We start from the raw sequence: 16099 nt of genomic DNA, 5'->3' as shown, positions 1-16099 counted from the left end.
GTAAAGATTCACAAAAAGAACGCCACCATGCCGTTGGAGCTGGGCAGAGTCCCCACGTCTACTCGGGCGTTTGCATGGTACCCCCGACCTGCGGGCGCCAGCTAGAGGGACGGACCATCATATGGAAGGCTCATCTCGCTAATGCTTATAGCAACGAACAGGCAACACAAGAACCTCGATAAAGCTTCCGAGGAGCCTCGGCCTGCCAGCCTTCCGGTGCAGGCGGGGCAAGAGCGGAGCACCGCCTTCGCGCGGGCGTCTTGCCTCCTCCCGCTCCTCCTCCTCGGCTCCCGACATGGCGGCCCCAGCAGAGCTTAGCGGTCTCAGCGACGAGGCAGCCTACGGCGCCTGCTCGGAACCGGATGCCAGCACGAAGGTGGGGTGGATGGGGGAGACGAGTGAGCCCCAGTGTTGCCGTGGCGCTGGCGGGGTCTGCAGTGGCGCCCATGCTACTCCTCGTCGTTCTTTGCTGGGCGGACGTGCGGCGGATGGGAGGCAGCATAGGGCAGGGAAGAGCCCCGGCGCGAGGTAGCGAGAGAGGTGGCCGGGGATTGCTCGTCGGCGAGTTGCCCTGATGCTCAGGGTGCACGTCCCCGCCTTGTGCTGGGTGACCATCCCGGCATCGGCGAGCCCGGCTCGGTTTCTCGGTCGTGGTGAAGTGGGGATGCCCTGGGCCGGGCGTTGTGAGTCCTCATTCCGCCCCGCTCCACCCTGGGGTCAGGCCTGCCGTGGCGCACCCCGCCAGGTCGGTGCTCATACTGGTGTGCCGAGAGGGGATCAGGCGCGAGTTGAGGAGAGCGAGCTCCCGCTCAGCCTCTGCCGCGAGTATTCAACCAGTCTTGCAGAAAAACATCTCACAGAATATCCCCAAAGTTTTTTAGTGGTTTTTTTTTTTTTTTATTCAGGCAAACATTTCATTTTTTCTACATCTGTCAAGGCTGTCCTACCGTTGATTTTTCATCCACTTAGTTCTAATTAGCCCTTGGTATATAAAGTTACCTCATAGCTTGAGGAAAATGCTTTTAAAGAACTGCAGGCCATTTTTCCTGCAAAGTTGTCATCAAGCTTGACAGAAATTCTACATCTGTGCAATAGAGTAACAAAAATGATGAGTTCAGGAGTTTAGTTTTATTGGAATTGAATCTCTGCAGTAAGGCCCAATCTCAAATATTCATGTGTCTGGTGTGCTTTTGTGCAAAGTGGTTCACGTGCAGCTCTATAATACAGCTCCATAAAAGAATTATAAAGATATGAATGATACCATTTAAAGATACCTCTGATAATATATATGGAGCGATAACAGTGATGGTTTTGTTTATTTGTTTTAAACATTATGTTACAAAGGCATATATATTTAAGACAAATCAATAGAATCAGGACAAATGGTTTTATTTACATTTAATGTACTAGTCTGTCTGTTACTTCTAAACTTGCTAGTTTTAGATTCATTATTAACAAGCATCCTAATGCCCATATTTAAATTTTAGTTGATTGCATAAACAATAAACTTTTTTCCCCTCAGGATTATTTGTTCCAGCAGACAATGTTAAGAGTAAAGGATCCTAAGAAGTCTCTGGATTTTTATACAAGAGTTCTTGGAATGACGTAAGTAGAAGTTTTATGCCACAATAAGTTTGTTTTTTCCTACTATTCTGTAAATAAAAGTTCTTGTTACTTTGATGTAATTATACTAATTGATATAACTACATAAACAATGCTGGCCGATCAGCTGATGCCCAGTTGGACAGTGGCAGTCTCTGAGAGCCCCCACAGCACAGCTAAAGCCTGACTGCACATGAACTAATACTGTCCTTGACTAGAAGTGTTGTCTGTTCTTAAATAGGTCATTAATTATCTTGCTTACTTCCTCCTCACTGAGCCTGCAGCTCATTGGTAGCTTTTATGATTGCTTATAATCAGGAATCATTCCTATAAATCTGGAAATTGTTTTCTACTAGTTTTCTGAGGTGGCTTATGACCAGCTCTTGTCATAAGAAACCAAGGCAATGGAAGCTGGAGACAAGGTCCAAACTTAGTCTTTTGGAGAAGGCTGTTGAAGAGACAGAGGCCCTGCGGTAGCCTAATATATTTATGCTAAGGGTCTGGGCACATTGCTGACACTTTAAATAAGGTATTTTAAAAAAAAAATCTAGCATATTTTTATTTAAACATTTTGAAAGGTGTCCAGACTAAAGTAAAATAAACTGTTTCCACACCAGCAAAGATCTGGATATGAAAAAACAAGAAAGAAATACCTAGTAAGCTGAAAAAGAAATTCATGCCTCCTTGTTCCAGTTCAACATCTTACATAAAAATGTATACCTCAAGTATGTTTCAGTTGATTACATTGTCGTATTGGAAATGGATTTTATCTTTAGACCTAGCTATTGCAATTGTAAATATATTTTGTCTAAAGGTACGTTTGTTGGTTTTTTTTAATCCTGCTGTGTTCTTAAACTTTGTCTGGTGCCAGTGAGCTCCTCAGAATGAATGTTTCAAAGTAAATATTTTTATTTCTTGTTGATATTTTAAAATAGATAAAGATGTTTTTAGGCAAATAGAGTGTTCTTAGTGCTCTTAGCCTAAATGTTCCTAGGTAGAGTGGCAATCTCAAGATGTGAGCCTTAGTACTAGGTTTGCTATTCAGTTACTGATAGTTTGGCTTCTGTCAGGTTCTTCAAATTTTTGTAGGTTTGTAATGTATTCTTGAGTTTTTCTATTTGCTAATTCAAGATGTAGCTATTTTAAGATGCAGATTACAGTCAGAAAGGCAAATCACAGCAGTAATTCTTCCATGGGGGAAGCATCTTGGTTTATTTGCGATGCATTAATTTATACTTTTTTTTAACTTACTATTTTGAAATGCTTGTTGCCATTCAGACTGCTTCAAAAGTTTGACTTTCCTACAATGAAGTTCTCACTCTATTTCCTGGGGTACGAGGATAAAAATGATATCCCAAAAGATAAAACTCAGAGGACAGCTTGGACCTTCTCTAGAAAAGCTACACTTGAACTGACACAGTAAGTATTAGTATAATGAGAGCGGACATTTAGTTAACAGTGATTAAACAGAAGTGGATTAGTGTAAATCCTGTTGGTTTGAAGAAAAAATGTAAACCTTACTTTGGAAACACCTGTCATATAGCTTTCAGATACAGTTGAGATCTTGGTTAATTGGCAAGCTTAATCATTCTCTTTTCAGAGCTCTTTCAAATTGCTAGGTGGACAGTAGTACATAAATATGAAATAATGCAGGCTATTTTTTCATTATGCATGCCTTCTGGGTAGGGAAGCCACAGAATATAGGAAAACCCAATGTAGTCAGAATTCCCTTGGATCTCCAAGGCACCCTAATAATGGGTAAGTATTGCTTTTGGGATCTAATCAGTAGTATTATCACATACTTCTTGTAAACAGGACAATTTGGTTAATGCTGCTAAATGTTGTAATTGTGCAACTGTCTTTCTCAGCTTCAGGACTTGCTACCCTTGCTGTTCCCCAGAGATAGATAGATAAAGTGGCTAATGCAGCACAAATTTCTCTCAAACCCGAAGGAAATAAAAGTGTCTCTGCCTCATTCAAATGTAGAACCTGAATACTAGCAGAGGGCTGTGAACATGACTGGATTAGCCCCAAGGTTATCCCTAGTACCCGTGACTAGGGAAAATCATGGTAGTTGAACAAGTGCAGCCAGTAACTGAAATTCTCTAGTTCCTTAGGAGATGCAACTTTTCCTCCCGAGGAAACAGAATGTTCAGGATTTGTTAATTTGTGGTATTTTTCCTCAACATGTAACTACTTCTTACAGCAACTGGGGCACTGAAAATGATGAAAATCAGTCTTACCACAATGGCAATTCAGATCCCCGGGGATTTGGTAGGTCTCTAGTTTTGTCTGTGTACTTTTTAAGCTGTGGTTTATTGTGATTACTTTTTCTTTTTTTTTTCTCTCCGAAATAGGGAAAAACTGAGTTTCAAATTATTTTTTAGAATACATCTATATAACGTCTGTGCACAGGTTATTGGGTAGGAATATTCTGTAATTTTTTTTTAATGAGAACATATTTTAAACTTGTATGGATGAAGAGTTTTTTTAGTAGGTTACTTGGAAGAAAATGTACTAGCACTAGAAAGAAGAGAAATTGCATCTTACCCTTTGTCTCCTTTCACCATCTATGCTGTGAAAATAGGTAACAAATGTATTTCAGAGTTATGAGCCACAGTTACACTTCTTTGTAAAGAATCTAATCCTTCAGCAGGTAAGCACTTGGTATTAATAACTACTGAAGAACACTTGGATTTCTATTTTATAATCCACTGGTTACCCATTGTAAGCTAGAAGGAAAATTCTGTGTAGCACTGAGGACAGTATTTATGTGGCTCCATTTGATATTTTGAGTGCTTGAAAGGTCACTGGCTTGTGAAGTAGGTTTCATAGTCAATCTTGACACTTGATATTTAAAGCTTATGAATTGATTTGTAAACTCAGGCCTTGCATAGTGCTAGTGTTAGTCTCTGCAAATACAGCATTAACAATAAACTCATTGTAGTGTTGAATGGAGCAAATACAACAAAATCATGTTTGGGCATGCTTCAAGAATGGAAATACAGATAAAACAATTTGATTGAAAATCTTATTTTTTCCTACTCTAGATGATATTCTCATTTAAACAATATGGTATATTTTAGTTCTTATTTTAAAAGGCATTATCAAAAAGCTAATTTTTTGAAGGAGGATAATGTTAATACACCAAATGCTCCTCTTTCTGGAGGCAATGTTTTTCTTGTGTACACTCATGTGTTATGTGAACTACAGCATGTAAACTTTTTTGCACAAGTTGAAATGCTGAGCAAAATTTTTCCTAGAAATACTTACAGCAGTACTTACAGTGTACTTCACTCTTTTTACCTTGTTGGCCAGGACACATTGGAATTGCTGTCCCTGATGTCAATAAAGCTTGTAAGAGGTTTGAAGAACTAGGAGTGAAATTTGTGAAGAAACCAGATGATGGTAAGTCTTTATGAGAAATGCAAGTCAAGTTTTTTTTTTTCCTTGTCTTTAATATATTGTTTTGTAGATCTTCTTGGAAAGCAGGGTAATACGTTTCTAGTAATAGCCAACAACTAGAGAACTTTAGGGACCCTGTGTTAATACTTTTTCCAACAATAAAATTTAAAACATTCCTGCACTCCATTTCTCTATTTTATGAAGTGATGCAGATGTAACTTCACAAAACATAAATTTCAGTGTTGATGCAGGAATGATGGGATATAAGCAGGGTCGAGGAGCACTGGATTTTATACTAGCAATATCAGTTCAAGAAAGTATCTTGGAGCACAAAAAATATCATTCCAAATCTGAAGGATGAACACTTAAAGGGGCACATACAGCAAACTTCAGTCAACAAAAGACAGACTTTGAACTACAGCTTTGTGGATAGGAAGACAGACAATTGAGCATACAAAGACCTAATGCTGATTAAAAACTAATCTGGATGTTTTCAGAATTAGCTCTCTAAATTTGAACAAATTCTCATGCAAAATAAGAAAAGGAAAAATACTTTTCAAAGTAGTCATATTTGATATTAAGAACTAATAATGTAGTCTTAACTTTATCTTGTTTTTGTTTTATTTTCCAATAGGTAAAATGAAAGGAATTGCATTTGTTCAGGATCCTGATGGCTACTGGATTGAGATTTTGAATCCTAACCACATGGCGACTCTTACTTAGTTTGAATGAAGTCTGTTACATAAGACATGCTTTCAGTCCCTTGGAGAAAATCTGTAACAATGTTTGTGAAATACTTGCTTAATGTAGAGGAATCAGTCATGTTCAGAGTCTCCTCTAAAATTATCCCTTGGGAACTCAGTGTACTTGAATTAATATTTTCTTTTCCTGTGATGCCACTGCAATTTGTTTCAAATTAGGAATACTCAACTTTTTTTTTTTTTGGAAGACCATTCACAGATTCTCCTCTTGAACATTGATTTTTATTAATATTTCACTAAACATTGTCAAAGATGTGACCAGAAATTAACACTATGTAGATGGAAACTAAGAACAAAATAATTCTGTATCACTACTGCTGAGCTTCAACAAGGAAGAATATTTTTTTAATGAAGTCAATAGATTCTGAAAGCTTCATCCTCTATCTTGTATACTAGAAAATAAAATGTCAGACTGACTTTGAGTAGTAGCATATTTATTACAGTCCTAAGCTTTCTTAAATTATGCTAGGCAAAAGTTTTCAAGGAGCAGCCGTAAACAGCTGTGCCTTGAATGACAACCTTTGTGGAGGCAATAAATCAGTCCAGCAGGAAGAATTCAGTCTTTCAGCTTCCAGCAGCAGATTGACAACCAAGATAAAAGTTCTCATAATTGCTTACTCACAGTGGATCCTTCTTGTGTCTTCAAACACTAGAAAGAACTTGGTCATAATTTCTGCTTCACTGAAAGGCCGGAGCTATATTTAACTTAAATGCTCTGTACTTTCTGCATTAGGAAATTAGTGAAAAAGTACTGGAAACAAGAGTCGTGCTAATAGACATTTTGATTTGCCCTCTCAAAATGAGTGACGGTTACTCAAATACCTGTAAACAGCAGGAGAATGTTAACTTTTACACATGTTACACAAATTATCTGATTTGATTTTGTTCATCTTTTACAAACAGTGTAAGCTATGTGAAGTTTTCAAGTCCTGTTGTTCCTTCCAACAAGGAAAATAATCTACTGCCCTGTCTTAATGTGGTTCAGGTAGCACTGAACTTCTGACAAGTCCTCAGTTATATGACTATTAAATAGTGTAATATCATTGCAATAATTATTAAAATAATTTTGAAGTGTTATAATGTATTGCTTTGCTAGTTGTTGAATTCTAGATAACTGAAAGGCTTGTGGGTTCTCTTTTGAGAAGAAATCTGGCAAATATGAATTGGGATTACAGTAGTGGAGAAAACTACATTATTTGATTAGCAGGATGTTTTAATAATGTTCACAGTTAATAGTAACTGTCAGTAACTCCCTGGCTTATAAATTAAGAGAAATATCGAAAGTATTGCTTTTGATTTCTACTATGCTTATGTAGGTGTTCATGACTTAAATGTGGTTGCTGTCCCATCTCCTTATCTGAAAAATCCTTAATTGTCTGCCTCATCTTAAGGCAACATATAGAAAAAATTTTACAGAGCTCTACATGAAAAATAATTCATAAAACTTAATCTAATATACTTTGTTTATCCTTGGAAATGAGTAAAATAGATTGCTTCATCTGAGCCTTAGGTGTTGGAAAAAGGAGTATGAGAACTACTGCTCTGCTTAATAACCCCTAGAGACTTGCAAGCAATCGTAAGTTCATTGGAAGGTAGGTAGGTAGACATAATAACTCAAAAATTGGAGGGTTTTTTTTCAGTTTTTTTGTTTATGTAAAGCAAACCTGATATTTTAAATTGTCATTTCTGTGTTTTCTGGCTGGTTTCTACAGTTTCCATAGGTACTGTGCATTAGGTGGTGCAATAGATTATTACTCTTCTTGAGTATTTCTAAGTTGCCTTTTTTTTTTTTTTCTGAAACAATAAACACTGCTGGTTCATGGTTGCATTCTTTATTTCTGCCCTCCTATTCTTCCAGAACTAATACCTAGCCTCTTCCCTGTCATTTGTGCATTGGATAATTCTCCTGTAGGTTAGGCCATTTTGAGAGGGACAATATAGTTACTGCTGTTTGGAGTGAGGTCTCCTGAGTTAAGTGAGCTGTCTTAATAGTTGGCACCACATGTCATAGTCTTCTTCCTCTGAGATGTGAGCATTTTGTCATTGCACCCCTGCCCCAAGCAGGGTAATTCAGTTTAATAAAGTGGCAAAGATTTTCTTGAACGCTAGGTTAGTTTTATGCCAAACTTATTAAGCAGAAATGAGTAGCCAGTTCAAGACAATAAAGCTGTGCATTTTAGCAGAAAGTTAGGTTGGTTCACCTGACTCATGAAACTTCACCCTACTTTAAAAACAGAATACATTGGAGTGGAATTAGGAGAACTCTTAATTTTTGAAGACTACTGTAGTGTAACTTCAGTATGAGATCTCCTGAAGTTAGGATGAGCATAGTGCCAAGAAGCATGAGAGCTATACCAATGAGCCAAAACACTCAGCTGATTGCAGTTTACATAGGATTTAATGGTTAAACTGCCTCTATTGTATACATCCCTTCTGCTGCTGGTATTCTGAAACAGGAACTTGAAGTAAAGCTCAACTGAAGTGCAAAGTGCTAACTGCAGATCTTTACCATTCAGATTCTCTCACTGGGGTGTGAGTAGAAAGATTACTTAGACTAGCAGTGAAATTATCTAGAATTTTTCTTTCCGTCCATACAGATACATCATGTGAAGTGTCCTGACCAATGCCTTGCGAAGGAAAATCTCAGCATTTTACAAGCATGTAACCGGGCTTTCATATCATCATACAGTGTCTCAGTCAGACTTGTTTCATTACAAAATACAGATGTGACTGGAAAAATTATGGACCTAGTTGTATGAAATTCAGTTAAAACTGCGATAGTTCATAGATCAGATGGACAAGTCAAAGGGTGTGCATACATGTAGTTCTATGAATAACTACACAAGGAGGAGCAGGCTCTGCTAAGGGTTTTTGGCTTAGTATTCAAAACTTATTCTAAGCATGTCTACCAATCTTGGAATGACTCATGGTTGGTTTTTTTTAATGTACTTGACAAAGTGTAGACAATGTGATAGATGATGAGGTAATAAAGAGGAAAGCAGTAAGAAAGACACTGGCACCTCCAAAAATAGTTATGGCAGTATCATGAAGTGGGCAAGGTATGGGGATTTTTTTTCTACAAAAAAAAAAAAAAGAGCTGCTGCTTGCTATACCAAGAACTGATTAAAATCAGTATTCTGTTATGAAATCCAAGAATAAACTGCTAAAGAAAAAGAATGCAGATTCTTTTCACGTGCAACAGATGTTAAAAGATTTTGGATGTAAAAACTCTTGAAATTATTTTACGTTCTCATTGGTTACAGGCAACGCTATTTTTACTTCTTCCAAGGGAGCATGTCATTAAATAGCATGTATTGCTTTGACACTTGGAGGGTCTAAACTTAGCTTCATGCAGTACTGTAGAAATTAATGGTCATGTAGCGACAAGCCTACATTCCTACAGAAGGCAGGAGGTTCTCTCTACTGGGGAAAGCAGAATATAGACTTGATTGTCAAGAGACTGGAAAGCACACCGCTACACTTGAACAAAGGAAACCTGTATTCTGAATAGAGCCGAGTACCAGCAGCTGAGAACGACAAGGAGGTGGAATACTACCTGTTAATTTTATATGCTGTGCGTTTAAGCTTCCCTGTTGTCTGAAAAGTGCCCGGTTTCTGATAAACGCTGGCATCCGTGGGCAGGGTGGCCGTTACCTGCAGGCAGGACGCAGCCACGGAGCATGCAGCCCTACCTCGGGCTCGGCTATTTTAACGCTTGCTGTAGCGGCCACCTGGCCTTCCCTGCTCGCAGCCGCCACCCTCCCGCTGAGGCAGGCCGACGCGCGCTGCCGGCGGGCAGCCCGGTCTTCCCCTTCCAGCCGCCCCGAGGCTCGTAGCTCCTTCGAGGGGGGACAGCCGGGCCGCAATCCGCTGCAACCTCCCATCTCTGTCGCGGCGGCCGCGTCCCGTGCGCCCTTCACCCCGCCCGGCCCCGAGGGCCATTCCGCTACTGGCCGCCTCCGCTCTATGGCCGGAAAAGGAAACCAGGCACTGTACGGCCGGAAGTACGCCGGCCGAAGCGAACGCACGGCTCCCTGGGACGCGCTCCTGCGCCGTTCCTGAGGATGCTCGCCTGCGTCAGCACGCAGGAGCACGGCTGCTGTTGCTAAGTGACGTCAGAGCGCCGGTTCACGTAGCGACGGCGGCGGGGCAGGGGGTGGAGGCCTTGTCATCGGTGGGGCCGGTGAGTCCCGGGGGAGGGTTGCGGTCGGGTCTGGCGGCCGCCGCCGCCGCTGCCCGCCCTGCGCAGCGGGTTGGTGACGACTGGGTGGCGTTTCCTGAGGCCTCCCCCACACAGGGCTTCAGCCCCTTTGACAGGCGGATGGGCTACCGCCGTTGGCTCCACCGGGAGCGGACAGGCCTACCTGGGAGCGGGCCGAGGAAGCGCTGCCGCCGGTAGCCCGGATCGCCCGCGGGAATCAGCGGGGCGCAGCCGGTGGTGAAGGGGTTTCACGTGAAACGTCTGTTTGGGCAGGCGAGGGAAGGGGTGGGAAGGCGTCTTCGGGAGAGGCGGCGGTGGCTCCGGCTTCCCCGGGCACGACCTTGGGCGAATCGTTGGCTTTCGGCCGCCTTCTCTTCGCCTGCTTCACCATGCCCCCTCCGCCCGCCTCTGCGCTTTGCAAGACCTTGTTGGGGCTTTAAAAAAAAAAAGTTATTTTTGCGTTAGTTTAATATTTCGATGCTTCAACAGTACACAAGTGTTTTCATAGGTTCTTCTGGGGTCATAGTACTTAACTGCTCTTGCGACTTACACACTACAGTGACTCATTAAAATGACTTTTGACTTAGAAGAATATTATCTGTCTTGAAAATAAAAGCAACCTGATGGTAACTTGGTAGCAGTCTGCCTGTAATCTTGCTTGCCCAGCAATGTACTTTGCTCATGTTGCTTTTTACAGTATCCAGACCCCTCCCAAAGCCCTGTACTGGGATCACTTTTTATATGTTTTAAGATGTAATTTGAACCTACTCACAATGCAAGTGTATTTGATATATCTTCTGTTTCAAATCTGTAAATCAAATGCTTGAAGTGTACTGTTGTATTGAGAATTGTTTACTCATTTACCTAAAACCCACAAAAGTTTTCAGAAATGGGTGTTAAATAGGTTTTAATGATACAAACCGATTTTATAACATTACTTGCAGGAAGAAATACTTAAATGTTGTTTCCCAAACTCAGGAGGTCTTCTTTATCAAATACCTGCTTTCAATTTGCTAGATTAAGGTGTGGTTACTTTCTGGTTCATGACAATACCTAAAAATCTTTTTTTCTTTTTTCTTCCCTCTTGCACCCTTAAACATGTACATTGAAGTAGATTAGAGTGTCTCATATGAGGGAATTCATTAGCAAATTAAATACACTTTGTTTTTCTTGCCGTCAGGTATGATGGGAAGAAGAACAGTAATTTGTACTTGTTGAGACTCATTATGTTGATTATGTATGTAAACAAAGTCTCTATATTTCTGTATTTCCTCACCCTACAGTTTTGTTGTCTTGTTTATAAAATGGAAGACTTGCACAGAAGGAAGATCCTGCAATAACCACCAAAACCAAACAAAGCCCCCAACACCTTTAGGTAGGCAAGAACACTAGATCTGGTTTAATTAGGACACCTATGTGGGAAAGCAATGTTCTCAGGGATGTTAATGCTGTGACAAGGATGTCAGGATGAAATTTTTGTGGCTTACAATGAACGGTAATATGTTACTGTCTTTTTTTGATGGTTAAAAAAATGAATGGTTAAAATTAAATAATGGTTGTTTAAAAAAAGAAATTCTAATGCCATGTTCTAACATTGTTAGACGTTTTTCCATAGAATGAGTTTCTTAAGAATTTGTTTCCACAAAAATATTAATAGAGAAATATGCATCTTGCTTTGTTTTGACATAGGCTACATTCCTCCAGTTAGTAATGGTGTCTACTTCATGCATTGTTTCAGGAAATGGTACTACTGTTTCTGTGCAGCAGGATGTTGCTGAATAGTGTTTCTGTGAGCTTGCTGTTCAATCTGTCTGTTGCTCAGAATGGCGAAGAACCCTAATTTTCAGAAAGCTCATCACCTGCCTATAGGCTACCTTCAGTGCAAATCTTCAGACAGCTTTACTGGGTAAGTGGACCCATGTATTTTCTTGAGATTTTAACTTAATGGTTTAGTTGCATGCCATTTTAAACAGGTTGTATGCAGTACATTATTGTCTATTTTATATGTGTGTTGATGAATCTGCACTTACTATTTTGTTCTTTGTACCTAGCTACACTTATTTCTGATCTGCTGTCAGAGGAATATATCTCTGAGCATAGTGGGAAACATTAGCACTTACAGCACTTAAGTCATGGGAATGTGTTCACTAATGAACAGTGCATAACTTCCTGTATGCTTTAAGTCAAAACATTTTTGGTACTGTTTGTTTAGAAGGCTGTCATTGAAAGGTGTTTTTTTACCATTAACTAGAGTTAACATCTGCTTTTCTTTCATCTTTTCACAACTGAGAGGTTGGACATGAAACTGATAGGTTCTGTGAATTTCATCTACTTGATCTTTTGTGTTCTGTATCTATAAATTTTTAATGCAGTGTTTATTGTTGGTTATATTTACTTACACTTAAATTATATATTATATACTTAAAATTATCAGAACATGGGATTTTTTTATTCATTTCTGTTAAGATAATTCAGTAATAGTCAACTTTGTTATTTAGAAGTACAAAGGAACGTCTGTACTGAGGAGTCTGACAGAATCAAAATGCTTACTTGGTTTGTACTCCATGTATGTGGAAATATTTACTAAAAAAAATGTTATTTCCTGAGATGTTAGCTTATTGTACCAGAACTTATGGGAATAAAATATTTTTGTATGAAAAGACATGTGTGTATCCAATAAAAAAACAAATCACATGATTAGAAAAATAGTATGTTTGTACAGGAGCCTTACTGTGACACTTACCATGTTCTCTAAGTCTATGGTGATCAGCTGAGACCCAGTTCCTATTTCTAGGTTCAATAGCAGTATAAGAGAATTCTATTTCGGAATAATTCCCTTTGTGTAATTATGACAAAGTCAAGTGCAAACTAGGTAATGAAGAAATTTTAAGTATTTCAAGGGCAAGAAATTATTTGCTCAGTGTCTGTAAACCAGACTTATTAAATAAAGTTAATTCTAGTAATAATCTGTTTATTTGCATTTATTTCTGAAGTTTCAATAGGGTTATCAGTTATGTAAACATTTTTCACTCATTTTACCTTAAAGAAAAATCCAAATTATTCATGAACAATTTCTTAAATACCTTTTACTCTACCTGACAGAAAAAACGACTCTTCCATGTTTCATTGAAACAGCACTGCTTTTCAGAGGACTCCTTAATGATAGCCCAAGTGAGGTGGGGAGGTGACTGAGTACTGATCTGTACTGCAGCTCTGGTTTGGTAAAGACATCATTGGGGTTTTGCTGCTGTTACTGCATTTTGTAGATCATGTTTTTGTGTGCTGTAGCATGTTATAGATTATTTACTAAAAAGAAATATAGCAAGCTGAAAACTGTAGGAGTTTTGTTGTTGTTTTTCTAGCTCTGATTCACATTGCGTAGTATTGCATATTGCCTTAAGTAATAAATACTAGTCCATGTTTTTAAACATTTTCACTGTTCAAATATGTCTTCATACTTCAAAGAAATATATCTTCCGATGAGCTCTTATGCAGAAAGGATTTGTAAACCTTCTGACTTAGCAGATGCCATTTGAAATTGTTACAGTTTTAATGGTGTCTCAGACTAAGACAACTGTTTTGTTTATTTCTGTGATGTGAACAAAGGTGCAGCAGCTGACTCCTGAAGCAGTTAATTATCTCTGAATACCTCCTGGAAATATGTTATGGTACTAGTGAGAGGCCTGTCACTGTCTTGGCCTTTTATTCTGAAGTTGGTTAAATGTTCTTCTTTGACCACTAGGAAAACACCTGTGTTCTCTGAAAGGGGTGCTATTGTTTGATGACAGAACATGCCAGAGGGGTCTTCGGGAAGGGTTTTGCCCAGCATCTTTGTTTTTTTTATCACAAGTAATACTTTGAATTGCAGTTAGAAAAATGCATATTTAGCTGTACAGGGAAGTTGTAAGCTCGTAACAAATTCCACAACTAAAGCAGTCTATTAATTTATTTCCTCAACAAGAAGTGTGCAGGTCTCTTAAAGGGTTGACTGAAATTATACTATTAATTAATCCAGTCTGGGAAGATCTGAAGTCATATGTTATTTGGTTCTTCATTTTAAAGGCAGGAATGTTCTCCCTGGGCTGCTTTATGTGGAAAATCCACAAAATAGATGAAAATGGCATTGGAGATACGTAACAGTAAACAAATAAATGAGTTCTTCAATATGGTAGTGTTATCCACAGAAAGCATATGAGGCACATACTTAGTTTCTTGAAATTTCCAGTTTCCAACACTTCTTGTTGTTCAGGCATTTGAAAGGCTTCTCAGCCAGAGGCTTGTAGCCATTGTTTTGAGCTCTGTATTCCCTGTCAACAGAAGGTTCTCATTTGAAACTGATAATTTAGAATAGTAAGTAGGACACTTGTTTAGAAAGGCATTTATGTACCCTTGAGAGGCAAGTGTGCTTTTGATTTTATTTATTTATTTAACCTGAAATGGAGAGTATTTTTCCTTGAACTTTTCATTCTCTTAGAACATGACAACATCCACAGGGGCAGAGTTAGTTTACAGCTGATGGCATTTCCTTACCTTTACCACTTTTACAGTCTCTCAATTTTATGCAGACAGTGCCTGTTCTTATTTCTTTAGATAAAAGAGTGAGTAAAGGAAACAAAGAAGTAGAATGTAGAAAGCACAGAATTTTAAAATAGATTTTAAAACCAAAATTTGCCTCTATTTGTACATGTGTGAGTAGCTTAAAATGAACTTCCCTACTGAGTCGGAAGTAGACAGAGGTAGTACAGGGTTGCTTGACATTGTTGATTTGCCTGTCTATTGTGAATAAAGATCAACAGCAGAATTAAAGACTTGTAAAGTCTTGAAGGAGTATTCACGCTTAAGATTTGCAGCTGAGTAACCAATACTTCCTTTTGTTTGCTCTTTAGATGTATTAAAAGATTTGCTCTTTTGAGAATATTTCAATGTTGCTGACATCTATAAACTCTCTAATTATGTTCTCATAAGTACTAGTTCTGGTATAAATAGCTGCAGCTAGACTGATGCCAGTTTAATCTTGCTTAGTAAAAAGCAAATATTACTAGAAGTTCTTCACAACTGTTTCTAAGGTATCTTGATTTTGGGTTGTTTCCAAGTGTTAGAAAAGTGCAAATAATATGTAACCCCATGTATATATGCTTTCTTTTCTTTCTCATAATACTTTTAAAACAAGCTTAAATATGTATTTATTAATATATGACTTGGAAGATTAATGTCTTAGCTGTCTGCAGGGTATGGCCTCATCATTTTCTTACTTTTTGTAGTATGATGGCCAGTCATTGGAGCACAGAAAGTGATTCTGAAAATATGGATGGTTAGTATCTGAAACAGCCAACCTTTTTTGATATAAATTTAACTGAAGTGTAACAATAGAAACTAATGTAAGACTTAAATTCTTCTGTGGATCCTCTTGCCACCAAAGACTACAGAAAGCATCTGTTGCTGAAATAACCCAAAACAAAACTAAAAGTTTGTGTGAATTATGAAGTAAAAAAATAATTTCATAGAAGATATGACTAATGCTTTCATCTGCATTGTACATTAGTGGACAGTCTCCTACTTTCGTGATTGAGAGATATTAGGGATTTCTTGCATATCTGAGAGAACAAGAAGGCATTAAGAAGGCTGAGTGGAAAGGGGAGAAAATTGAATTGTGCACTGTAAAGCTTTGCTCTTTGACATTGTGTATCTGTTGTTTATTAAAAGTTATACCAATTGTTTATTTTCTCCCAGTTCTGGAAAAGTGATTGAAATTTTTCAAAACCATTACTCATCACCAATTTTAGTAGGGACTTGGGAGTTAAAACTATGCTTATTTGTCAAATTATTTATTCCTTTATAATTTATGTGTTTTAATTCCGATAAAATTGCTTTCCAATGGTAACTTTAATTAAAATTGTTTCATCTTTAATTCCTTTTGTTGGATATTTTTTGTTTTAAGTAAATGAATTGACAGACAACACAGTGATGGAATTATCTGAAATGCTTTCTGTCAGATAGAATTTTTGAGGCAAGCTGCATTGAGTCCTGTTGTAAATGAACTTGAATAGAAAATCTCTCGGCTTCATTTTCCTTGTAATATATGGTAATTTAGAGTAGTCGCTTCTTCCTTAATCGCAGCTCAATCTTTGCC

The 16099-nt window shown here is 38.5% G+C and overlaps 2 protein-coding genes across 2 annotated transcripts in view; both read left to right on the top strand.

The window, feature by feature from the left end:
- Positions 1-264: 264 nt before the first annotated feature.
- Positions 265-6190, top strand: GLO1 (glyoxalase I). Its single transcript, XM_010210479.2, has 6 exons — positions 265-376; positions 1523-1605; positions 2881-3021; positions 3809-3876; positions 4921-5010; positions 5642-6190. The coding sequence occupies exons 1-6, from the start codon at positions 296-298 to the stop codon at positions 5728-5730; spliced, it is 552 nt and encodes a 183-aa protein (XP_010208781.1). The 5' UTR covers positions 265-295; the 3' UTR covers positions 5731-6190.
- Positions 6191-9958: 3768 nt separating this feature from the next.
- Positions 9959-16099, top strand: part of BTBD9 (BTB domain containing 9) — a 122957-nt gene continuing 116816 nt past the window's right edge. Inside the window, 4 exon segments of the mRNA XM_061991267.1 lie at positions 9959-10203; positions 11253-11344; positions 11708-11875; positions 15231-15280. Coding sequence (XP_061847251.1) covers positions 11793-11875; positions 15231-15280 — 133 coding nt within the window. The 5' untranslated portion in view covers positions 9959-10203; positions 11253-11344; positions 11708-11792.

The sequence above is a fragment of the Colius striatus genome, chromosome 2, assembly GCF_028858725.1.
Source record: "Colius striatus isolate bColStr4 chromosome 2, bColStr4.1.hap1, whole genome shotgun sequence".
Taxonomy (NCBI): Eukaryota; Metazoa; Chordata; class Aves; order Coliiformes; family Coliidae; genus Colius; species Colius striatus.
Note: the sequence above shows the minus strand (reverse complement) of the source record. Positions and strands in the feature narration are given on the sequence as shown.